Source organism: Acartia tonsa, chromosome 12 (assembly GCF_053477335.1).
Source record: "Acartia tonsa isolate MP-2025a chromosome 12, ASM5347733v1, whole genome shotgun sequence".
Taxonomy (NCBI): Eukaryota; Metazoa; Arthropoda; class Copepoda; order Calanoida; family Acartiidae; genus Acartia; species Acartia tonsa.
The window spans coordinates 43,370,922-43,397,197 of record NC_137271.1 but is presented as its reverse complement, the minus strand read 5'-3'; the positions used below and the strand labels follow the sequence as shown (position 1 = coordinate 43,397,197).

General features: G+C 33.9%; 2 protein-coding genes across 3 annotated transcripts in view; both read left to right on the top strand.

The window, feature by feature from the left end:
* The first annotated feature begins 134 nt into the window (after nucleotides 1–134).
* On the top strand, nucleotides 135–3,647 carry LOC145333429 (prefoldin subunit 3-like). Its single transcript, XM_080178568.1, has 6 exons — nucleotides 135–258; nucleotides 686–793; nucleotides 1,367–1,465; nucleotides 1,808–1,915; nucleotides 2,426–2,485; nucleotides 3,100–3,647. The coding sequence occupies exons 1-6, from the start codon at nucleotides 163–165 to the stop codon at nucleotides 3,181–3,183; spliced, it is 555 nt and encodes a 184-aa protein (XP_080034694.1). The 5' UTR covers nucleotides 135–162; the 3' UTR covers nucleotides 3,184–3,647.
* LOC145333426 (uncharacterized) overlaps nucleotides 3,587–26,276 on the top strand; it is a 34,331-nt gene continuing 11,641 nt past the window's right edge. Inside the window, exons 1-26 of one of the 2 annotated variants that reach the window (XM_080178553.1) lie at nucleotides 3,587–3,685; nucleotides 3,971–4,009; nucleotides 4,289–4,387; nucleotides 4,727–4,792; nucleotides 4,898–4,947; nucleotides 5,166–5,241; nucleotides 5,439–5,483; nucleotides 7,343–7,445; nucleotides 7,889–8,054; nucleotides 8,368–8,401; nucleotides 8,897–8,960; nucleotides 9,246–9,408; nucleotides 9,881–9,929; nucleotides 10,368–10,489; nucleotides 11,016–11,187; nucleotides 11,643–11,723; nucleotides 12,376–12,456; nucleotides 13,314–13,424; nucleotides 13,950–14,051; nucleotides 14,456–14,624; nucleotides 14,963–15,049; nucleotides 15,383–15,537; nucleotides 15,805–15,915; nucleotides 20,462–20,521; nucleotides 20,816–20,901; nucleotides 21,096–21,235. In XM_080178553.1, the coding sequence (XP_080034679.1) occupies nucleotides 3,662–3,685; nucleotides 3,971–4,009; nucleotides 4,289–4,387; nucleotides 4,727–4,792; nucleotides 4,898–4,947; nucleotides 5,166–5,241; nucleotides 5,439–5,483; nucleotides 7,343–7,445; nucleotides 7,889–8,054; nucleotides 8,368–8,401; nucleotides 8,897–8,960; nucleotides 9,246–9,408; nucleotides 9,881–9,929; nucleotides 10,368–10,489; nucleotides 11,016–11,187; nucleotides 11,643–11,723; nucleotides 12,376–12,456; nucleotides 13,314–13,424; nucleotides 13,950–14,051; nucleotides 14,456–14,624; nucleotides 14,963–15,049; nucleotides 15,383–15,537; nucleotides 15,805–15,915; nucleotides 20,462–20,521; nucleotides 20,816–20,901; nucleotides 21,096–21,235 (2,455 nt within the window). In that variant the 5' untranslated portion in view covers nucleotides 3,587–3,661. Of the gene's footprint in view, nucleotides 3,686–3,970; nucleotides 4,010–4,288; nucleotides 4,388–4,726; nucleotides 4,793–4,897; nucleotides 4,948–5,165; nucleotides 5,242–5,438; nucleotides 5,484–7,342; nucleotides 7,446–7,888; nucleotides 8,055–8,367; nucleotides 8,402–8,896; nucleotides 8,961–9,245; nucleotides 9,409–9,880; nucleotides 9,930–10,367; nucleotides 10,490–11,003; nucleotides 11,188–11,642; nucleotides 11,724–12,375; nucleotides 12,457–13,313; nucleotides 13,425–13,949; nucleotides 14,052–14,455; nucleotides 14,625–14,962; nucleotides 15,050–15,382; nucleotides 15,538–15,804; nucleotides 15,916–20,461; nucleotides 20,522–20,815; nucleotides 20,902–21,095; nucleotides 21,236–26,276 lie in introns of both variants that reach the window. The other variant, XM_080178552.1, reaches the window with a different exon arrangement.

Below are 26,276 nucleotides of genomic sequence, written 5' to 3'. Positions count from 1 at the left end.
AATCAAACGGCTCCGAAACGCTGGTTCAAGGAAATAGTTTTTCTTCAAATGAAATATTCTTCTTTTAATATGTGCTTGTTTTAATAAATTATTTGGCTGTGATATAATTATAATATTATATTTTTTTTCAGATCTGTTTGTAGTTTATTTAAAGTATTAGAAATGACTGAAGTTGAAGTAACTCCTGGTGAGGGAAAGACCAGTTTCTCTGGCATTCCTGAGTCTCAATTCATTGATGATGTTGATTCTTACATGCAGGTAGTATAGAAAGAGTTTTAGTAGAGAAGCTACTCTATAATTTAGTATTTTGTCGGTAAGTCCGTCAGTCCGTAAAGCTATGGGGTAAATGAGATTTACTCGGCCGCTATTAAATTGCTGCTTTTATTAGGATAACTTGTCCCGACACGTATTTTCTTCTTTTCACTAGGTATTGGTAAACATTTGATTGGATAATTTACTTTCTGTCATCAATGTTTTTTTAAGGGGGGGTTGTCGCAATCTCATCCCTGCCAAAAATCCTATAAAGGTGGAGGGGTTGAGGGGTCCGTCTTATGTTTCGTTGGGTGTGTTTTAAAATTGAAATATCATCCCCCACTCAAAAGCCTAAAATATTTCTTGGACTATAACTAGGTAAACTTCCCTGAAATTCGATGTTTAAGCTTTCATGATATTTTGTACAATAAAGGGTGAAGAGAATGCAGAGAACAAGATCCGAGCCCTTGAGGAGATGCATCAAAAATATAAATTCATGGAAAATTCTCTCTCTATGAGAAAGAAACGTCTTAGAGCTCAGGTTAGACATAGCTTATACCAAATTAATTAGAGAAAAAAAACCATGAAACCTATTCGAGATTTTCAGCTGTCGTTAGGGGGGGGGGGGGGGGAACACGTAGTAGAATTGACTAGGTACCTTTTTTTCTGCCTTCCAATTATTATTTTAGATTTATTTTGCTTGTTGGCTATACCTTATTCCTGGGTTAGACATTATAACGAGAAATACATCTTACGAAATAGAGAAGCCAAAATCTTTTATTCAGATCACCAGACAATATACTAAAGAAAACATCTAACAAAATAGCAAAGCTAAAAAATCTCCTACCAAAGAATATGTGCCTATAACTAAAAACTAAAGCTAAAAATTATATCTTATGTGTAGGTTCCTGATATCAAGAGCTCTTTGCTTGTAATTGAGAAGCTAAGAACTAAAAATATTATCTTATGTGTAGGTCCCTGATATCAAGAGCTCTTTGCTTGTAATTGAGAAGCTAAGAACTAAAAATATTATCTTATGTGTAGGTCCCTGATATCAAGAGCTCTTTGCTTGTAATTGAGAAGCTAAGAACTAAAAATATTATCTTATGTGTAGGTCCCTGATATCAAGAGCTCTTTGCTTGTAATTGAGAAGCTAAGAACTAAAAAGAAAAATGACGAGAATATGGAGACTCAATTCCTTCTCTCTGACCAGGTAAAACAATTACAAATCACAATCATAGCTTCTCTATAAAGAGGATATGTTATGAGATCTTTAAGACACTAAATAAAATACACCACTAATGTTGATAAACAAAATTACTCCCTCTTTAGATTAGAATTATTGGTTGAAAAAAGTGTACACTATTAGTTTGGAACCAACCAATCAAAATTCAATAAAATTATCCAAAGTCTTTAATCTAAGAAATAAGATAATGAAATAATATCATGATAGAAATTGAATATACTTATTTTACTATTAATTTTGTTAGTCTGCAATTGCTCCGCTACTAATGTACATAATTGCCCCTGTTATTTTTTGTTAAAAAAACACTAGGTTTACGCGAAGGCAGATATCCCCCCCACGGATAAAGTATGCCTGTGGCTGGGAGCTAATGTTATGCTGGAATATACTCTGGACGATGCTGAAGACTTACTAACCAAGGAAAACATCATTTTTAATTTTTCTTCCAGTGCACAGTACGGCAAAGACTGGATTAAAGAATAGTTTCGCGGATCGCTGCGGGCTAGAAACTTGATTTTTGGTTCAAATTTAAGGTTTGCCTTGATATTTATCATTAAATACAATAATTATTTAAACTAGCAGCTAAGCAGCTAGAGGCCTTTAGAGGCCCTTGAGATGATTGGGGAAATTTAGTTTTTAAAAGAAAAAGTAAAGATAATTTCCGGGGAGGTAATTTTTTCCTAGAGGTCATTTGATTCTCTTGAAATGGTGGTGGTACCATCCCTCAAAATAGTTATAGCTTCCCGTAACTATGAGTAGCTATGAGAACCATATTTGGTTAGCGACTAAAGAGATACTTTGTTGCAGACAGACAGACACAGTGAGATCCTGTTACTTTTATATAAGAAGGATAATCAGTTTTTTTCATTCCTTAAAATTACACTTTGATATTGCTAAAAATGTTTGAAAATGATGTATTAATTTAAACAGAATTTATCCTCTGCCGAAAAGAACCTTGCAGAAATTGCCTTTGATTTGGATTACCTAAGGAAAGTAGTTTTTAAAAGAATCTACGAAGGTGAGATAGTAAATAGGAGTTCCCATGATACAGCGTGATATAGGAGTAATGATGTTCTTGAACGTGGAACTTTAGCTGGCTATACAAAAGTGTCTTGTCCTACTCCATGACTACTTAGTACTTAAGTCCAAGAAACAATGGCTACATACACCCAAAATAAGTATCTAGATTATATTGTACTAACGAATTTTCCATAAGAATAAACTTTAATTTAAAATGATAGTTGCATGAAGTGCATTTAAAAAAATTGATTACAAGCATAAGTTTCAGGAATATCATCTAACATATATACAATAAATATTAAATAGCAATCAATTAGGCGTTACCAAAATAGTCGTCATGTTGTTTTTGTGATAACAGGACAGCCATTTATGTTGCTTATATGATATCCAAAAAATATGATTTTCAAGGTTTGATATTTGCCTACCTACCTGGTAAAAAATTGAAATTCTTTCAAATATATGTTTTATGGATATAGTTTAAATTATTGAACAGATTAAAAAATACTCAGTTCACTAAATTCAAGTTTAAATGAACTTAGTGCAACTACCCCTTTAACTATTTAAAACTACTGATGGCCCCCAGGGACCAGATGACCATAACGGAGGTGACCATGGCGAGGCTGTACAACTGGAACGTCAAGAAGAAGAAGGAAACCAAGAAGAACTAAATATAAATCAAGATCTGCCCACGGATTTTTTTGTTATAGCTCAAAATTGTTCCCGGATTTTTTGCCAATTTGTTGGCAAATTTTTTTTCGCCTCCTTTTTTTACTTTTTTATGCATCTAAGTTTATGAAATGTTTTTTTGTCTATATATCTAATTAAAAATCTTGTATTAGGTATCTAGTCTTATATAATACTCAAAAATTTTATTTTCTTATTCTTAGATATAATTTTAACATCTAAATAAGCTTTAAAAATGCTTAATTAACCAAAAAAGAATAATTTCTACGCAGTATTCTTTTTGCTCACTTCTTAACTGCACTACTTCACAGAAAATTACAGATCCTGTATGATGAATTTAAGCTCTTGTGCTTGGATAAAAAAGGTCTTACCATTCTACCTAATGTTTTTTTTTGTATTTTGGTGGAAAAATATTAAACACTGTTTAACACATATTAATGATTTCAGATTACACGTTTTAGAATGTCACATAGTCGAACTCATTCGGTGAGTTTAAATAGTTATTTCTCCATTATATTTTACGATTTCTATACTGCAAGCGTATTAGCATCTGATTGTATATTTTTGCTGATCTAACAGCCAAATTCGAAAATCCAGTTTGCAGTTTCAATATTAGTATCTTGCCCATAGGAATAATTTTGAATGATTTCACTTATGTAATGCCTCAGGAGTCAGAGCACACTTGTGCATACCCCCCCCCCCCCCCCTTGTATTTATTTTATATTTTATAGAAATAATAAAAATTGACATAATGAATAATTTTTTTTTCAGGTGGCGAGTTCTTCAAGTTTGGAAATCATTGATGATGAGGTAATTAGAATAAAATAATATTAATATTAATTTTAATTTTTAAATATCTAACAAAACTTTGATCGATAAATGTCACAATTTATATTTATTTGTTAATATTTAAACAAAAATATACGCAGCTGAAAATACAATTTTTTGTTATTTTCAAGTGATCTTCCTAATACTACACGTTTATAGGAAGCAGTGTATGAATTCTTAGTTTTCCTGTATGTTTCTAAATGAATAAAATATCGGCTCTAAATTTATCCAAATTAAACCTGTTGACCTTAATTCGCATAGGAGTTGAGAAACGAGATAGATGAACGGAATAGGGAGATATTGGATGCTGTAAATAGGGAATCTTTCATATTTACTAACTCTACTTCACAACTTGAGGAGGTAATGGATATACATACACACAAGGGTTATTTATAGAGCACACTATAAATTTTAAAAGGCATACCTACAGTATTGACCGTTTCCATCAATTGATTTTAAAAAAATGTTTTTTTTGTCGTTTCCAAGAAAGGATTTAGAATTTTGATTTTCACTTTATTAGAGTACATGATAATCTGGTGTAAAATCAGATTAATATTAAATCCATTTTTGTATGGCTCCAAGTACCTCTAAAACATTGGTCTCCAAAAAGTTTTAACACGATATTGCGAGTTTACATTTGAAAATTCCCCCGTACCCAAAAAAAGCATTAACCTAGGAATTTAAAACCATTTTTTTTAGGATATAGTTGAGGGATTAGAAAATGCTACAAAAGGAATAACTGTCTCACAATTCAGCCCTAATCAGGTTTGTAAGATCTCAGTAATAGCCCGAGAAAAATTATAGTTCATTGTTTGATTTATTTATTTTAAAAAAGAAGAAAAAACGCTAATAATATTATCAAATTTTTAGGTCGTTTTTGAAGGAGTCAAGGATACTTATTCTGATGTCATCGAAGTTAGGTAAGTAAGGCTACTCCCCCAAGAGGCCTTTAGGGAAACTCTAGGGGGGGGGGGGGTAGATTAAGTTTATCCATCACATTCTCCTTTAGTTTAAAAAGAAAGTGTTGTTTTGGAGGGGATTTAGTTTTACCTTCCCTGGAGCATCAGGCAAACATCCTGTTACTTCTATACAAGGATGATGATTAACATTTCTATATAAGTTTAAAATATGTTAATAGGTTTGAGAGCAAAGGAGATGCATTGGTGAATGGCGACGCTGTTGGCATCTTCAGAACTCCATTCCTAGAAATTAAGGTGAAATTCTTGTTCTAACAAGGATGGTTTTATCCATAGAGTAGTTTTGCAAACGTCGGGTTTAGCATAAAGTTGAAAAGTATTACCTAAATTAGTAAATAAACCTACACACTTATTTTCTTGTAAGTTCAATAATATGTTTATTAAACTCAATTCATATAAGAATTGATTTTCTTTAAGTAACATTATTTTTTTAGGATTGCCTGGGCGCAGCTGTTGTCAATATAGACAAGGATGACAAGGTAAAATTTAAAAAAAAGGTACCTACCTAATCAATTTTAAGTTGAATAGGTAAGAATTTTAATATTTTACTACTTTATACTTACTTCATTGACAATTTTTAGTTTCCTACCTATGAAAATTACACAGTGCGATCTTTTGAAAAAAAACGGGACATCCAAAAAATCTAAAATCGACTTTTATCTATCCTAGGACCTAATAATGGCTGTAAGTAGACAGCTAGAAAAGAAATTTTTAAAAAATATTAATTTTTGGCGGGTATATGCCATTTTTAAAAAAGGTAGTGAAAAATTTCTTTTCAGTTTTGATGATTTTCCAGATTTTTTTAAACAATTTTTTCAAAGCAACAAAAAATACATTTATATTCATCTTATGAAAAAAAAAATTTATTGAGGTACTTTTCAGATACCTGTACCAATGTCTAATTAAAGAAAAAATTTAAAAAAATATTTTTTTGGTGGTGTAAATTGACATTTTGTGAGAAAATTTCACCAAAAATATTAAGATTTTTAACCCCAAAAAATCAGTTTTCTCCATTTTACCCAAAAACGGACAGGAGGCCACGGGTTTTGCAATAATAATATTAATATACAACATGTATTGTGTATAAAACAGTTTTCACAACCTGGGGCCTCTTGTCCGTTTTTGAGTAATTGAGCATTTTACATTGCATGGTTTGAACAATTTCGTTCTTGTTAATTTCAAATTTTCCTTCGTCATCTCTGCAATATTTTCAAACTTTTTAAGGCGGATCTTTCTTGACTTATGCATCATTTGCCTCTGGCGAACCGTTTCGCCGTTATTTGCCGCCGTTGGCGTGATTTTTAACGATTTTTGCCGTTCTCGCGGTTTTAATGGACATTAAAGGGATAAAGGAGTCGTTAAATAAAGATGACTTAAAAATACTTTTATTTTAGCAATTAAATTTGCTAAATTTCATGTGTTCTAAAAAAATTTGTAGTTCTAACTGGTTTTGGTCCAGCAGAAATTCAAATTTGGAGATTAATTATAATATTGCAAAAACATTATATGCGCATCAGAGAGAGAGAGAGAAATATACGTTTGAGAGAGAATATAATTTAAGTAATTATGCTTATATTCTTATACAAACTTTAAATGAAGATAGCTAGACTTAGAATAAAGGTATTAACACAAAATCAAAAGTGTTTTGAAAATTATGTTATTGTTGTTAATATCTGTAAAAAAAAATATTTGAAAACATGCCTTATAAGTGTCCAATTTTACTTATACTGGACCTACCTAAAAATGCCGGGACTCGAACTGGGTGCACCTGACGCTATATTCATGTTCACAAACATTGTTTGCATTGAAGAAATATTTACATAGACGTTTATTTTGTTAAAATATTCCTATCCTAACTAAAGTTATGAATGTTTATAGATTTTTAAAAAATAGGGTAGCTTCGCTCCTCCAAAACAGCAAGACGTACTTACCAAATGCACATTAGAAGTTAACAGGAGCAAAATTTATGTTATTTTTGAGTTAAAGCAAAAGAAATTACATCATTTCGTCAAATACAAGCTTATTTATTGAAGTTTACTTTTGTCTACTCTTAATGTCCCGTTTTTTGGCAAAAGATCCCACTGTGAATTAAGTTTAAAAATTTCTCTTTTTTTGAATAAAATAATAATTAAGAAATTTCAAAGGTAAATAACTTATCTAATCATATTTTATTTGTGATCATGATAACCTGGAAAATAAATTCTGCCTTCTTTACATAAAGATACAATTCTAAGAAAGCAAGTTTATAATACTTTTTATCTACCTTTAGTCTTGTATTTTTGTTAAGTGTCCTATAAAGACCTTTATTGCTCGTCTACACATATAATTCATTTTACAGATTCGAGGATTTGTAAAGCTGACTTGTCTTGATCAGCTGACTGATAATGAGTTCTATCAGTTCCAATACCTTAGACAAGCAAAACAGGAAACACCAGAACAAGGTAAAATCTTTTGAAGAATAATTTAATAGAAAAGACTGTAAAGATTTATTTGAGAACAGTTTTTGTCCTTTGTTGCTTTTTGTATTACTAGTGGCATCGCCCCTAACCTCTAGGAGATTCCACTTGAAAGTAAAACTAAAATGGCCTAATTCACCCCGGAACCTAAAATGGAAAACCTTATAGGTTCAGTACTATCATAATATTAAGCTACAGACAAAAAACTTAGAACTTTATATGATTGGATATCATTTCTAAAAAAACTATTTTAAATGAATCAAAATTTTCGTTACAATAAGATGTATTTATACAGCTATCTTTCACTTTTATTCTAGGACCATTTTTTAGACATCTAAAAATTACTGTTGAGTTATTTACCTATTAAAAAATATAATGTTTTTTTTTATAAAGAAATGATGTTATTAATAAAAGAAAAATGTTTTTAGGTGAAATGACGCACACAATCAGTGGGGCAAGTGTTCCATGGCAATTTATACCTGTCCAGCAAGGCAAGATGCCTTTGGCCAGCAGTGCTCCAGATCTAGCTGCATCTTGGGAAATGGAAAAGTTAAACAACATCCTGTATCAGATTTGGTCAGAGCATACTTCCAGGTTTCAAAAGTTATAATGGAATTTTTAAAACTTCAAAACAGGAGAGAGCCCCTTTAGAAAATCTTATTTTGCCTTAATTTGTTTAACATTTTTAAATGATGGGTTTTGTGATCATTGATGACAATTACAGCATGCTTAGAATACTTAAGATGATAGTCTGTTTCTTATGCATAAATTTTGCATAAATAAGTACACAAATAGTAATAATAGGTACCACTTTAGTTCAATACCTAAGTACTACTTTAGCCCATTTATATCCAAAAAATTGTGTCTGACGTTTGTATAATTTTCCAAATCTAAACTCTTATTTTAGATTGACTGAGTGTTGCATCGCAGAACAAGTTAAGGTATATCTTTAATGTTTTCTTTACAGCAAGATAATGATTTGATTGCAAAAATTCAGTACATCATGAATTAAGAAATTCATACCTATAGGTATTTGAAATTTCTGAATTCATTTGGCTTTTATTTGCAACTTAAAATATTCCTCTTTTTTTCTAAAAACTTTTCGTATTATGCCAGGGGTGTATATTCACCACAAGATTCATTTTTTTTCCCGTGCAAATTTAAATTTTAAAATATTTGTGCCTGTAGATAAAAGACAAGTATCTTTTTATCTGATTTTTCAAATATTTCCACATATCTTTGATGTTTTTGGTCTATTTTTCAAAAGTTTGTTAATAATAATATCAGCTGAACACTGTATTTTTCCCCCTACCTACATATTTTTCTTCCCCCTTACTATTTCCCGTTCGCCTGGAATCCCCTACAGAATATACACCCCTGTATTATGTTGATTCAATTTTAATTAGATGGCCACTTATAAATTTTTTAATATTTAGGAGTTCATCAGTCCTCATGAACCAGGCATTCAGAAAAGTTTCCTCATGAGTTTAATAGCTCCAGGTAATATGTTTTCTTCAAATGATCATTTTCAAAAAAAAAGCCTAGCTTAGAACCTTAATAGTCTACACATTAGGAAATGTGTAGAGTGGTAAAAGATATTGTAATGAATTGTGGCTATGCTGCTAGTCATATTAAACTTTTAAACTAAATGACATTTGTGTTCTTTAGATTTAAAGAAAGCATTTGATACTTTGCAAATAGACATTTTTTTTCAAAATCTGACAATTGTTTTCTTCATTTAAAAGCGAATATTTGTATTAAAATTAATCCTGTTTATTTAATCAGGTTTTGCAGATCCAAAGCTTTACAAATGCTGTTCAGTATATTCTAAGATGGGTCGTGTTTTTACACTTCTGGCCAACATGCAAGTGAGACAAGAAAATTCTGAACAGCCAACAGAATTTATCAGTTTTGGACAGCTTGTAAAGCAAGTTGTTTTTATGTTAAGGTATGTCATATTTAATCTTCCTTAAAACTTTAACAGTTATGCTACACTATTCCAAATACTGAGCAACTGTGCCTAATCCCAGGGAACTAAAGGTATAATACAATAGCCGATAAATTGATGTATCTCCCGATTGATGATACACAAAATTACAGCTTCTTTAGATTACTATTAGTGGTTGAAACATAAGGGCATGGGCACTCAATCAATCAAAATTCAAAGTGTCCAAAGTTGAAGCAACGAATAAGAAAACGTAAATACAAAACTTTGGGGACTAGTGGAATATACAGCTCAAATTCCCCTCCCTCACTGGGCCGGGATAGTATTTTTACAATGCCAGATTTAAATATTGTTCTTGATTCGTAGATTTTTCAGACTTTATTTTACCGGACATAGTTTTATTTTATTTTAATAAGAATTTATATTTCTGCTTTTTGACATCCTTGTAGTCGTAGGTTCATTATATATATTTTAGTTTGTACGATGGAATTGGCATTGATGATTTAAAATGCGCAAGAACAGGAAAGTGTTTTTTTTGGCTGTACTTCATCCCTATACATAAAAAAAATAAAAAATCACAACTTTCATATATCCTATCCTATTATATAAAGTAGTAAGGTATTTTGTCTGAAGCTTAAGATCTCAATAACTACTGAACCGATTGAGTTCTCTTCTTTAGGTGAGCTTCATATATTATTGCTGATGTGATTGTTTTAGTCCATTCAATTTTAGATTCAAGTCTTGAGATTTGTTTTAAGCTATTTTTGAAGCCCCTCTCTGCCTCTTTGAATATAGAGCCCCTAGAGGCTAGGAGCGTAGCCGCTAGTAAATTCCATAAAGAGACTCGAAAGGAACTTAATTCCCAAAGAATTTTTATAATTATTGAAGGACAATTTTTACTTAATACAATTAAGAAAGCCATCCCTTTGATTAATAAAATAACACATGAAAACGTAACAGGACAATCATCGTGCAAGTGTAACAGAATTAATCTTATATTGGAGTCAACCACGTATCCAATACCTGATGGATTGAGCCTGTCCACTGTTATGGTTTCTTCAAATAACTCCACTTTGAGTCAAAGGTACAGATGTTATTATCAACTTGGTAATATTTCGAGACATTTAGGTATAGGACAATGGCTGGTGGTATAATCTTGGTAAATCCACCTTTGAAAAGCTCAGAGTTACTATTGTAGGGAATATAACCCTCGTCCGTGGCTCAACACGTAGCGCATCCGCTCGTCGGCGGGGAGGTGATAGGTTTTAATCTCGTTCAGACACTGTGTCATAACAAGAGACGTTAAAATGGTTCCTGTTGCTGCTATGCCACGTGAACGACATAAATAGTTAGAGTAGGGGGAATGCCTAGGCCCATAAAACAGGCGCAACTGATTACCATGCACAGTTAGGACTTCTCAGACAAAGGTCGTGCAATCAAAGGGTTGGATTTCTGTTGAATGTTACTTAACCTAATATCCACCAATGGGCGTTAGAGCATTGCATCCCATTACAAGCGGATGAAGACTATCTTTATAACTGCCCTAAAAAACCCCTTAAATAAAATATGGGAGCTGAAGAAAAAAACTAATATTTAAGTGAAAATGTTAGGGAGAAGAGTGTGCTGGAAGGGTGGAATAGTACTAGCACCTTGCAGAGCAGCGGTGGAAGCCAGCACAGCAGCAGCAATGCCCTACAGACCAGCAACAGCAACAGTTCATGTGACAGCATCAAGAGTCGGGAAGCTAACAGCTGGCAACAAACAGCTGTTGCACTCAAGAAGGTACGTACAGTACACTTGTAACGCGATTAGGACATTTGTCTAGTATTCAGGAAAGGTTCAAATTAGGATAAATTGATCATTAATATTTATGTATACATACATTCCCAAGTGTTTTTGTAATTTTGAATATGAGTAAGGTAGAGGTAATTTTTTTTAGTTTATTCTGTAAGCTACATATATGTAATAGGAATGGCGACAAATTGATATGCAGCCTTTATACAATATTTTTAATAGTCAATATTTTGGATCATGGAAAGAAAACAAAGTAGCAGGTTTCGTCGCATTTTCACAGTGGTTTTTCTCCTATTTCTAGCTCCATCGAGAGGCTCTAATCCTGAGGGGCAATCAATAACATTTACCTAACCTGAAATAACTTATCAAAAGCTACTGTTAGAAAAATACAATGAAACCCGCTACTTCGTTTTCTTTCCATGTTCCAATATTTTTTATTACAGGAGAATGAGCATCTAAAGAGTCAGCTTGCAAGTTTAGATTCTAGTATTCTCATACTTGAAGAGGAAAAGAAATCAGCCCAGGAATAAATTCTTAAAATAGCATTTTTCATGTAAAATATTTCAGTTATATCACGTAAAGTAGGGATAATACAATGGACTATATATTGATGATATACATTGATAATTATGGAAATCAAAATTACCCTTTCCTTAGATTAAAATTATTGGTTGAAAAGTTTGGACAATATACATTACTTAATAGTTTTGAACCTACTAATCAAAATCCAATAAAAGTACTTAAAGATTTTGAGCTAACGAAAAGGATAATTTGTCAACAGATGTTTATACAGACAGCTACCTCCCTTCATTTTTCAAAGACCTTTTCGTCGCTTCTGAATTATTTTCTGCTACTTCGTTGTGTAATATAAGTGATACAATTTGTTGAGTTTCAATGACCCAATTGAAAGGTTGCACAAAACGGTTGCGATGGGGAGATACAGTTATTTGACCCTTTCTCCATCTAGTGTTTTACTCTAATAATTTGACCATTAAGATAGAAAGGTGAAAGAAGCAAAATATGGTTTTGACTGGCTTACAGTTGGAAATTCTTTATCAAACAGGGGACATGCAATAAAACCTTATAGCTCTAATAGGAGCTGATATAATAGGGGGGGGGGGGGGAGGGGAACGTTGAATATATTTGAAATATTGATATAAGAATTTTATTGTACAGAACTCTTTGTCTGTGATTGTCCAGAGCAAAGAAAAGTTTGAACAAGATATTCAGATCATGTTACACAGGGAAACTACAAAGGTATAAAAAAACATTAGGTATTTATCCTAATATATAAAGTAGTAAGGTTTTCCTTGTCTGAAGCTTAAGATCTCTGAAATTACTGTTCTGACTGGGTTGTACTTTTCATGGAAGCATTCTAAAAGTTTGAACAAGATATTCAGATTATGTTACACAGGGAAACTACAAAGGTATAAAAATACATTATTTATCCTATTATACATACAAGTGGCTTCGCCCCTAGCTTTAGTGGCGAAGCCCTATGAGGTAAGGGGAAATCAACCATCCTGTAGGTATAGAATTTGTTTTAAAAATAGGCACTGCTACAGGCTACCTACTACTTCAGCCTACCTAAAAAAATGCGGTGGGGGATTTTTTGTTTTGGGGGTTGGAGGTGTCCCACCCCCAAAGAAAATAGCCTAAAACAAACACAGGACTATTAGGTATATTCCCTGAAGAGTAGAATCCTTTCGGTTCAGAGATTACCGAGAGGGACGGACGGACAGACAGGACGGACAGAGATCAAGCTACTTTGTATTATAGATATACCCCCCCACCCCAATTTTTTTCGTTTTTTTCAAATCAAAAACGAAAGATTCTATACAGGAGTGTGACATCCAAATACCTCTATCGCTATCTATAATACATATATATATAATACATCTATAATATGTCCGTCTGTTTAAAGCTTAAGATCTCAGTAACCACTGAACGGATTCGACTATACACTTCAGGGAATATACCGCTACTGGTCCTGTGATGGTTTGAAGCTATTTTCTTTAAGCAAAGTCGCGTATATCAAACTATCTAAATCATCAGTAAATCAATTTCTTTTTAACCCACTTTTTTGGAAATGATTTCAGACCTTGTTTTTTTAGGCCTGTGAGAATCACTTGGAGAAGGAAAGGTTGCAGGGAGAGTTGAACAGGATGAAAAAAGTTGTTGATGATTGTATCAAAGATAAAGCTAATCTCTGTGCTAAACTAGAGGTAATATAATAATTTTTTTCTCGTATTCATTCGAATCCGGTGGATAGGAACCGGTTCTAATCCATACGAAAAAACTATGTCTAGCGTCGTATTATATCCAGCTTTCTACGAATATAAAAATGTACAATCATAAGATTAAAACCAGTTTTTTAGCCCGTGCCTTCGTCGCCTCGGGGCTATACAAACTGGTTTTAATCTTATAATTGTACTTTCTATATCCGCGGAAAGCTGTTTATAATACGATGCGAGAAATAACTATTATCATCATATATCAATTTAATTTTATCGTACATTGTCTTTTCCATGGGATATCTGATTAAGTACAGAAAGTTTTTTAGAAATAAAAATACAAAGTTTTCATAGTAATTGTTATTTATCGCATTGTATTATAGACAGCTTTCCGTGGATATTATTAATGAAAAATTCGGCCGAAGGGCCAGGCGAACAAAATTCCTATTTATAGTGTGGCTGAGAATCCAGCCGAAAATAATCGGTTTTTGAAGCGTGAAAAATATTTTACTTTAGAATGAGTTAAATCACCGAGAGAAGTTGATTAGAAGGATAGAAGAACTCGAGGCAAATCAACAAAAGTTTCAGGAAGAAAGGGCTGAACTTGTTAAGAGTAAGGTAATCTATATCCTATGATATAAAGCTTTTTTGTCTGTAGCGAAGGATCTCTTAAACAGCTGATCTGTTATGGTCCTGATGAATATAGAGCCCCTAGATGCTAGGGGTACAGCCGCTAGTAAATATATAAGCTCAATGAATACGTGGAATTGGATATTATGACAGGGGAGAAGTTGTCCATTAGGAGGTGATGTGTTAAAGGAGGTTTGTTTGTTGGGGTGATTTCTTTCGGTAGGTTGAAAGCTGGAAAAGCCTAAAACCTTTCTGGGACCCATAAAAAGCTTCACTTTAAACTAAAGAAAACCACTCTTTTAGTATAGCAATTAGCGAGATTTTTATGTACAGACATACATCCTGTTACTTTAATATATAAACAGGTATACAAAATTGATTTTATCATTTAGGAAAAGCTAAAGAATGAACTAGTTCACATGAATCAAATGCTGGAAGCTGCTCAGATAAGTAAAGAAGCAGCTGCCAAAGTGTCTGAGGAACAAGCTGCTACACAAAAAGCTGCCACCCAGCAGTCAGGCAGCTTAAGTTGGGTCAACTGTGCTGAAGATTCGATTCCTGGTAGGTTTTACAAGTGCAAGCAAAAATGAGAAAATATAAGGGGGGGGGGGATGGGTGGGCGGATATGCCACTTTTTGAAACCAAAAGTAAAACGCGCATGATCTCAGCCCTTAAAAGAGTTACAGCTCTAAAATTCGGCACAGCAGTTGTTTTTGTGGATAACAATATGGACCTGTGAAGAAACGGCGGCGGAACCGCCGCTCCCGCCGAAAACCGCCGTTTCCCACCGAAACTTTTTTGCCTTTTTTCGCCAAATTAGACAGTTCTCAATCATCTAACCCTGCGGGGCAATCACCTAACAAAACCTAAAGGGACTATACCCCACTATTTATATTTAGATGGTGTAGACAGAGACCTTGTGAGGACCTTTTCAAGCATGGGGAGTCAATTGGAACAAGCTAGGACCAAGATTAAGCTACTTGAAGGTAAAAGATCTAAGAATATGGTAAAAGTAGACTTTTCCTTTTTGATTACATTTTAGTACATTTAGAGACCTCCTAGTAAGTTAAAATTAACACAAAACTCGTACATACTTTATTTGATTTTGAGAAATGCATTAAAATTAAAATAAATAGCGATATTTTAAGTAATTAAATAAGTAGTTGATATTTATGACCATTGAGCTTACAATAGGAAGCTTTTATGATGTTTCTCTATGTAGATATTCCTCTCCTTTTGTTACATACTCATACATGAATAAAATAAAGGTTTATCAAGAATATTTTTCTTTCTTTGTGTATTCAAACTTATTGTTTCAGATGAATTGAAGATAAAGGAAGCTGAATTAAAGCAGTTATCCCAGCAACAATCCACGGCTACAATTAATGCGCCAGAAACAGCTGACAAAGAAAAAACAGCTGATGCTGCAAAGATCAAAGCCGACATTGAAGCCCAGTTTGCCGCCAAAATCAAGGTAGTATTTTACTCCGTGAGGGGTCATTAGACTTTAAATTACACTGGTGCTCAAAGTTTTATAACCATTAGTATAAGTCAGTTTTAAAAGATTGGGTTTTTTTATTTAATTTTAATTAGTTGGATCTAAACTAGTAGTGTCTAAACTTTTCGACTAATAATTTTAATCTACAGGCAGGGTATTTTTTGTTTATCATCATTTGGAACGTAAATCAACTTATCATTCATTGTCTTATCCTTAAGATCCATGAGTAAAATAATTTTTCAGGTATTAGAGGCTGAATCCAAAGCCGCTGTACGGGCTCTGGAGGCAAGAACTCAGAAGCTGGAGGCTGTCCAGGCCGAGCTGAGAGGCTACATGGATAGTAACTTAGACCAGGTACAATTCAGGAATAGTTATTTATCGCATTGTATTATAGTCAGCTTTCCGCGGATATAAAAATGGAAAAATAAAGATTAAAACCAATTTGCTTAGCTCCGCATGGCCGAAGTTCTGGGGTCAGAAAACTGTTTTTACTTTATATTTTTTATTTCAATATTGTCTGTAATACGAGGCTGTAGTACAGTATGGCTGAGAACCGGTTCTAACCCAGCGGATATTATTCTGTTTCAAAGCCATACTGGAAAAGACATTTTAACAAAAATTATCAACTTTTCTGCTATTTAAGGGGGGGGGGCGTAATGACATAAGCTCTTAAACCGTGAGCAAAATGGTCTAAATATTGAGCTAGATCCTTCAAACTTGGTATATAAGCCTAGTCCTATAGGTATTACATCTAAATGGCAAAAAAATCCAAAAAATTTTATTTTTAGGTTAGGTTAGGTAAAAAAAAACCTGCGGAAATGGGGTTTTTAGGCTTTTTTGGTCTATTTTGATGTGGAAACTTGCCTTAAATTGTTTTTTCTTAGGGTTTTAACTTAAATACACTGTATCTATTCATATGGACATTATTTAAGATGATTCAGCAAGTCGGGGACCGACCCCAGGGGGCTAGGTGGGTGGCCCCCAGGGGTTAAGTTCATTTTTTCCAATATATTTGTTGTGATACATCAAATTATAGGTTTTTTAGGTCAAGGAACTCAAATTCAGAGCTAAAATAAGCATTAGACTAATCTGAAGCTAGCCCCAGCGGGCTAGGTTGGTGGCCCGCAGGGGTTAAGTGTATTTTTTCTAATATATATCTTGTTATATATCAAACTATAGGTTTTTTAGGTCAAGAAACTCAAATTCTGAGCGAAAATTAGCATTAGACTGACCTGAAGCTAACCCCCCCCCGGGCTAGGTTGGTTTTCTGCAGGGCTTAAGAGCATTTACCTAACCTAACCTAGAAACTTACTTATATTTTTACAGGTTTTTTTCTTGAATAAACTGTGTCTATAAATGAAGACTTTATTTAAGATGATCCAGCAAGTCGGGGACCGACCCCAGCGGGCTAGGTTGGTGGCCCGCAGGGGTTAAGCGCATTTTCCCCAATATATATGATGTGACACATCAAATGATATGTTTTTTAGGTCAAAGAACTCAAATTCAGAGCTAAAATAAGCATTATAATAATCTGAAGCTAACCCCAGCGGGCTAGCTGGGTTGCCCACAGGGCTTAAGTGCATTTTACCTAAGCTAACCTAGAAACTTACATTTATTAGTTTTTTTTAGTTTTTTTTTCTAGAATAAACTGTCCATTCATGAGGACCTTATTTCAGATGATTCAGCAAGTCGAAGACCGACCCCAGCGGGCTAGGTGGGTGGCCTGCAGGGGTTAAGTGCATTTTCCCCAATATATATGTTGTGATAAATCCAATTATATGTTTTTTAGGTCAAAGAACTCAAATTCAGAGCTGAAATAAGCATTAGACTAATCTGAAGCTAACCCCAGCGGGCTAGATAGGTAGCCCACAGGGCTTAAGTGCATTTTACCTAACCTAACCTAGAAACTTACATTTAATATTTTTTTTTAGGTTTTTTTTTCAAATAAACTGTCCATTCATGAGGACCTTATTTCTGATGATCCAGCAAGTCGAAGACCGAACCCAGCGGGCTAGGTGGGTGTCCCTCAGGGGTTAAATGCATTTTTTTAAAAGTATGTGTTGTCATACATCCAACTATAGGTTTTTAAGATCAAGAAACTCAAATTTACAGCTAATAAAAGCATCAGACTAATCTGAAGCTAGCCCCAGCGGGCTAGGTTGGTTGTCTGCAAGTCTTAAGTGCATTTTACCTAACCTAACCTAGAACCTTACTTGTTTTTTTTATGGTTTTTTCTGGAATAAACTGTGTCTATTTATTAGAACATTATTTAAGATTTAAGACCCCAGCAGGCTAGGTGCGTGGCCCGCAGGGGTTAAGTGCATTTTTATTTGTCATACATAAAATTATAGTTTTTTTAGGTCCAGAAATTCAAAGGGGTAGTTTCACGAAATGCATTTGAACTTAATTTAGTGAACTGCATATTTTTTCCTGGTTAATTGGTTAAACTACATTTATATGGCATATATTTCAAAGAATTTCAATTTTGGTAGTACAATGTTAGCGGTGGAAGAATTTAATATGCTAATAGGATACAATTTTTTAATTTAATGTATACCACATACCACGAAAAAACTAGCATCAGGTTGCTATTATGTTTTTTTTAGCTCCAAATTGACTTTAAAAACCTATAGTTTGATATATAACAACACATAATTTGGAAAATTTACCTCTGCAGGCCACCCACCTAATCCGCGGGGGTTAGCCTTAGGTCAGTTTAATGCTTAAAATAGCTCTGAATTTGAGTTTCTTGACATAAAAAAAACCTATAATTTGATGTATGACAACACATACTTTAGAAAAAATGCACTTCACCCCTGTGGGCCACCCACCTAGCCCGCTGGGGTCGGTCCCCAACTTGCTGGATTATCTAAAATAATGTCCTCATTAATAGACACAGTTTATTCAAGGAAAAAAACAAAAAGAATAAGTAAGTTTCTAGGTTAGGTTAGGTAAAATGCAGGGGTTAGCTTCAGGTAAGTCTTATGCCAATTGTAGCTCTGAATTTGAGTTTCTTGACCTTAAAAAACTTTATTTTGATATGTAACAAGATCTATATTGGAAATAATGCATTTAACCCCTGCTGGTCACCAACCTAGCCTGCTGGGGCTAGTTTCAGATTAGTCTTATGCTAATTCTAGCTCTGAATTTGGGTTAACTGACCTAAAAAACTTATAATTTGATGTATCGCAACATATATATTGGGAAAAATGCACTTAACCCCTGCGGGCAACCCACCTAGCCCGCTGGGGTCGGTCCCCGACTTGCTGGATCATCTTAAATAAAGTATTCATTAATAGACACAGTTTATTCAAGAAAAAAACCTGTAAAAATATAAGTAAGTTTCTTGGTTAGGTTAGGTAAATGCTCTTAAGCCCTGCAGAAAACCAACCTAGCCCGGGGGGGTAAGCTTCAGGTCAGTCTAATGCTAATTTTCGCTCCGAATTTGAGTTTCTTGACCTAAAAAACCTATAGTTTGATATATAACAAGATATATATTAGAAAAAATGCACTTAACCCCTGCGGGCTACCAACCTAGCCCGCTGGGGCTAGCTTCAGATTAGTCTAATGCTTATTTTAGCTCTAAATTTGAGTTCCTTGACCTAAAAAACCTATAATTTGATGTATCACAACAAATATATTGGGAAAAATGAACTTAACCCCTGCGGGCCACCCACCTAGCCCCCTGGGGTCGGTCCCCGACTTGTTGAATCATCTTAAATAATGTCCATATGAATAGATACAGTGTATTTAAGTTAAAAACCCTAAGAAAAAACAATTTAAGGCAAGTTTCCACATCAAAATAGACCAAAAAAAGCCTAAAAACCCCATTTCCGCAGGGTTTTTCTTACCTAACCCAGGGTGGGCATACAAAAAACCCACCCAAAAAAACCCACCCAGGGTTTTTTAAAAAAACCATTGAAAAAAAACCCAAGGTTTTTTGGGTTTTTGAAAAAACATTGAAATTTCACGTTAAAATTTACAAATTAAACCTCTATTTAACAAAAGACTAGGACCCAATAAGTTAATAACATTTTAAAGCAAATTTTACCTAAAAAAAACATAAAAAAAATATAAAGTAATTGTATAAATGATGCTCTACTTATTGTTCAAATGTATGAAATTACTTTCTCTCAAAGCTTAATTTCAGAAAACGCTTTGCTACTAAATTGATGATATATAAATTGTGTAAATTACATAATCATAATTGATTTTTTAAACTAAAACATAACAATTTATGAAAGGAAATAGTTACAGTGGCGTGCAGATGGTTTTATTAAGTGTTTGTAAAAAGGAAAAGACCTTAATAATTTCTGGGAGGGGGGGAGGGGTGTTGACATCTTAAGAATAGAGGAGTAGGTTCCATGTTTTGAAGCTTTTACCTCCCCTCCCCCTTAATAGAATATTTTGTGCACTATTGCTAATAAGGGTTTATAATTGATCGGAATGCCAGCTTTCTTCATTATCTATCTAGTTTATTGTGAAATCTTGCTTACCTTTTACCTACAACAACATAAACATTAATATTTCATCAATATATCAAATGTATTTGACTCCTAAATGAAAAAACCCAATAAAACCCTAAAAAACCCATAAAAAACCCAGGGTTTTAAGGGTTTTTATGGGTTGGGTTGGGCTTTTTTAAAAACCCTGGGTTTTTCCCCACCCTGACCTAACCTAACCTAAAAATAAAATTTTTGGGATTTTTTTGCCATTTAGATGTAATACCTATAGGACTAAGCTTATATACCAAGTTTGAAGGGTCTAGCTCAATATTTAGACCATTTTGCTCACGGTTTAAGAGCTTATGTCATTACGCCCCCCCCCCCCCCCCCTTATAATAGATAATTAGAAAAACGGGAACTTTGTCAAAAAAAAAAATTAATTGAATCGTATTCAGATGTCCCAAAGACTGTCATCCATATCTGAGGATAGCAAAGCTTGCGAAATTAAGCTTCAGGTAAATCTTACCTAATATTTTGTTTTGAAACTAATGTAAAATATTTTGTATCATATTCTTATATAAAAGTGATAACCGCTAACTGACCGACTACTATAGCTCTCCTTCATAGTGAAAGGTCCAGGAGAAGGTATCATAGCAATAATTCACCACAATTTTTTTTATCTATACTCTTTAACTAAAATAGAAAGTTAAGAATATTTCCCCCCATTCCCTGAAGTGCATCTAGAGGCTTCTAGGATGTGTAGCTGCTAGTCTATGATAATGTACTAAAATCCTGTAATTGATCCTTAGAAGCTGGAGTCAGGTAGTAGAATTGAGACCTGGAGTGATTGTGTGTCGGTCAGCTCGCGTGGCAGTCTCGCCTCCAGCTGTGCCAGGGATCAATACTTAAATATTTTTCTTCATTAAGTCTGTTCCTTAAATATTAAGAAAAATGTAATGTCTTTTTGCATTTTTCTTCATATTTAAATACTAAAAAGTTTAATCAATTAAACATTATTTTTTTCAATTTAAGCACACACACAAAATTCAAGAGTTTGGCGGGAAAAAATTTAAATATTGACCTCTCTAGCAACATGAACAGCATCAAGATTGCAAGTGAGTTGTCACACACAGCCGCTAGGGGCCAGCAGCTGCCGCAGCAGCTCACACAAGGAGCAGCGGCGGATGAAAGTGATCAGATTCTAAGGCTGAAAAAGTATTTTCTTCCAGGTAGTTGGATTAGCGCAGCTGTTCTTTAATATGAGTTTGTCCGACCAACTATTGCCGCCCTGTTTACGTAAAACTGCTGTAACTACTTTGATTAATACTAGCGGCTGCGCCCCTAGCATCTAGGGGCTCTATTTTTGAAGGAATATGAAGGGCAGAAAAATAGCCTAAAACCATACCCAGCTAAACTTATTTAAAAAGATAAAATAGCCTAAAACCACCTCAGGACTTATAAGAAGTTTCATTGTTAGGAGAACCATATCGATTCAGCGGTTACCGATTTCCTTCGCTACAGACAAAAAAAAGCTTACTACTTAATTTATATAATAGGATTAGATTGACTAAGGGGGTCATTTTGTTGTTTGTAACCGTATAGCCAAGCTGTTCTTAATTATGACCTTTTCATATATATTCATTTGGTCATGATTTAAACAGTTTGACTTAATAGGCGCATTTGACTTGATTTGATATCTGGCCAACTTTCGATATCCAGTATAGAAATCAGCCGGATATACGGTATCCGAATATTTTTAATATCCGGTATCCATCCGGATATTAAAATTGGCCGAGTATCCGACCAAACCGAATATCCGGCCCAACCCTATTTGAAACAAATGTAATATGTGAAATTAATGTTTTAGCATCACTTGTCCATTACCTACCTACAGACTATGCTTTTTGCTACCTTTATTAATATTGTTGCGCTACTTCTAATATTTTTGTCCATGTAGTAAACAATTAACATTTTCGTAGAGGCTAATCTATGACTACTTTCTTCGCCTCTATCGTTGTTTCGGTACAACGGCATTTGGCTGGCCGTTTACCAGATCTTTACGTACAGACGTACGAAACCTGCTACTTCCCACAAGAGACAAAACCAGCATAGTTACTAATACAATTTATTGTATGAAAACGGTCATGCTGAAATAGAAAATAACAAAATTAATAATCAAATATTAAAATGTTAAATACATGATAAAATAAATCTTGTAAAAGAGAATAAATCTTTTTCTTATTTGGAACAATCGTCTTTTTTTTAATAAAGTAAATATTCATTATGAGAGGTTGCGTGACTTCGAAATTATATTTTAAAATATATAAGAAGGCTAGGGTTATTTTTTGCTTAAAATTAATCAAAATTAAATGCGAGTTTTAAATTCATAAACAAAATCATTATAGACTACGATTAAAATATTCTGATACAAAAATAAATTAATTACTTGGTCTAATTTAAGTAAAAATGAAAGATTAATTTGCCGTCTTAAAAAAATCACTCCATTCCATTAAAAATGCTTAAAGAAAGAATTCTTACCAAAGTTATTGTTCCTGTAAAGCCGGGAAGCACTCAAAGGTATTTTTCAGTACGGACAACACCACAATTCTGACTATACATGGTTTTTTATCACGCAGATATTCCGCACATTTTGAAAGAAAGATTAAAGATGGCCACGCTCGCTAGGGTGGGTCGATTTTGGACATTTTTTTTCTGAAGCGGGGATCTGCACTCAATTTATATAGATATAATACACCTCTGGGTGATTTAAAATTTATCCTAAGTCTTAAAACCGCTGACGACCAGACATTCAATTGTATAGCTATTTGTAAATGGGAGTCAAAAATTTATTGAATCAGAACTATGGCTTCATGGTGCTCCCTGGAAATGCGTTGAGGAGCTGAGTCAGGAACTTTTGTTCGTTTCAAAAAATCTCGTTCCTAGCCTGAGAAAATCTAAAAAACCTCTACAAATTGGACAATTCTCAATAAACCTTAAAAATTTTTTAGTGATTTCTAAGGCTAGGAACGAGATATTTTGAAACGGACAAAAGTTCCTGATTCAGCTCCTCAAGGCCTTTCCAGGGAGCACCATGAAGCAATATTTCTGATTCAAAAATTTTTTTGAATGTCGTCTTTGCATACTAATAAGTAATGAATTATATTTTTAAGTGGTCGTGTTCTAAAACTCAATTTTTTAAAATTCTTTTTCGGTCAGAAATGTTTTTAAGGTTAATTTTATCTGTTGCATATCCCCGCTTTGTCTAATTCCGATATGAACCCTCCCTAACGCTCGCTTTGTTTATGGTCCAAGCGCAAGCGTTGTTTTGATTGCCGCGTCCAATTATGAACTTTTAATTTGAATCTCAGCGCTTTCCAAACTGACATTAATGGTAAGGAAAACAAAAGGATAAAGGTTTGAGTTCACAAACGCATCACACTATTATACTTCCAATACACACCCGCCTGAAAGTGGGGAATCGAACATTACACCACTCAAATTTTCAACTTTGTGTGCAGACAATGTCCACAAAAGTCACAATTCAAAACCACATAAATTACAAGAGTTTTAAATTTTGGCCTTTTGGCCTCAAATTTGCTAGTAATAATATTCACGAATACTCGTACTAACACAAAATGACACAATTCCACAAAAATGTAGGAATAAAGGAATAGGAAATAAAACATTCTTCATTGAAAGCTTACACATTCACTACTCACTCATAACACTTAATCTCATGGCCTCACAATTTTTTCGAAATAAACAAATGGTTATTTGAATTTGTTAGACCATGTAATGCAATACATAATAATGATTTAAAATAAGTACCCAAACTTTAATTAGGTACCTAATCATTAAAAATGATAATAATAATATTCTTAATATTAGAATAAACTTAATGCTAAACATAATCTGCATTAATCATCAAATAATTCATTCAAATCTTTTTAATAAAAGAAGAATAATTACTTCAAAAAAAATTCTTTTCAAACAAATTTTTTTGGTTAAATAAAAGTGAAAATGCATGCGTAAAATCTTTCTTCGATCAAATCTTTATGTAAAAGATAGATAAGAAAATAATCCTTAAATCTAAGAACATATAAAAGAACTGTATTAATTCATCAATAAAACATCAAAATGAAAGTAAAATTGCATTTTTGCATATGCGAATTTTAAATTAAGCTCAAAGTAAAAGAAAAGTTTCAAAAAGTGTTTATTTGGCAATTTCTCTTTGGCTGAATAGATAATAAGCTTTTCCGTGTACTTATTTATACAGTCTTTTAAAATTAAGAGCAATTGGGGCCTCAGTTCAACCTGAACCTCGAAAGCTTGCAGATCAAACCGAGGCACTACAATTATAATAATGCCACGTGCGACGAGTCCTGTTTATGGTTATGTTTTGTTTCTTTTTTGTGTAACCGTGAACAGGATTCCTGGCGCGGGGCTCAATTCACGAACATTTCTGAAAAAGATAGAATGAAAAATGTTCCAGAGTTAAAATCTTCAAAGAAAGAAGGAATCAAAGAAACTAAAAAGAATCTTTATGAAATTATCAGATATTTCTTAAGCTTTAGTTTTGCTGTTATGCAAGGTCTTCGGCCGAGGAGACAGAGCTGGAAGGCTTTGTATAGCAGTTTCATTAGGCTATACTCATCGAAATAAAATCAAACAAATCAAAGTAAATCTGCTGTGTTCATAAAATTACAATATAATAATCTTAATATATAGTTAATATTAATTATTTGTAATGCTTGTAATATAAAAAGATATTTTTAAAATGATCAAATGTGTTTCATTTCTATTCTTATCTGTATATATCATATTTCATGTCTGTTAAACAGAAACGACAATAATGCTTCGCATCCAAATTTAAAAAAATACGTACCTAAGATTTTTTACGCGAAAAAATCCCAGGTCCCGATCAAATAAATCCGTAAAGAAAACTTATGTATTCGAATAGAAAACTTTAGTTTTATGCGTTGGAAATAAAATTTTGAGCTCATTTATAATTTTAAACGAAATTGTAAGGAAATTTGCGTCAATTATAAATTTAAAATAATATGCAATTGTTGAAAGTTAAAAAATACGCGATAAGAACGATACTAATAAAAATACTTAATCATCTTGGGAATCATCTTGGGGTAGGTTTACTTTCAACAATCGTCTTGAAGAAATCTCATTATCCGTGGCTTCAACATCATCGGACAATTTGAAACGGGCTACAACTGTACGGCCACCGCCACGTACGTCTTGAACTCTGCCGAGGCGATACTTCTTAACCAAGTTGGTGCACCCATCAACAAGAACGACATCTCCAACGCTCAGCGGAACTTGATTGCGCCACCACTTTACCGTGCGCAATAGCTCAGGCAGCAGCTGCTGCTTGTAGACTTCATGGAACTGTCTAGTCAGCTCCTCCAGATGGCTTAAACGGCGTGTAATTCGATCTCTGGAACTGGTCTCGAACGAGCAAATCCCGTCGTTAGCTCTGCCACCCAACAAATCAGCAGGAGAAATGATTCTCCATGTGTTAACATCATTCCCTTGTGTAGCATAGCTCAAGGGTTTAGAGTTTAAAACTCTAGCAGTTTCAGCAGTCAGCAGCAACAACTCGTTGTGATTGACAACAGCTCCACACAACTTCTTATTGAGGACACGCTTGACCATGGCGACCTGGCCCTCAACACTTACTACATACGAATGAGCGCCAGTCGGTACAAGGTGCCACTCAAAACTCACATCAGACTTCTTCATAACTTCATCAAGTATTCTTTTCGAGCCAAGAAAATTGGTGCCGCGATCTGTAGTCACGACTCTGGGCATATTGTAGAATGCTTGAAGCTTTCTGAGGCCAATAATGACAGCCTCAGTACTGTAATCCAGCAGAACATCAATAAACACTGCTTGTGTAAAACGACAACAAGCAATTAGCAACCAAACCTTGTACTTGGCTGGATTCTTCCTGGTGCGGACTCCAGGCCTTGTAACTTCCATCGGGCCAGCAAGGTCAAGATGAACATGGAAGAATGGAACTGAAGATTCTAACCTGTCGGGCAGGACGTCTGCCATAGTTGGGGCTGAACGACGTGCATACTCTAGACAACAACTGGAACATGACTTCACAACCTTCATAGCTTCCTGGCGGCCACGTGATATCCAAGCATATCTGCGACTCTGTACCAAAGTTTTTCTATGACCGGCATGGCCAAGTTCATCGTGGGCCTGCTGTAGGAACAGTCTGGCCAAGTTATTGTGACGATCAATCAAAAT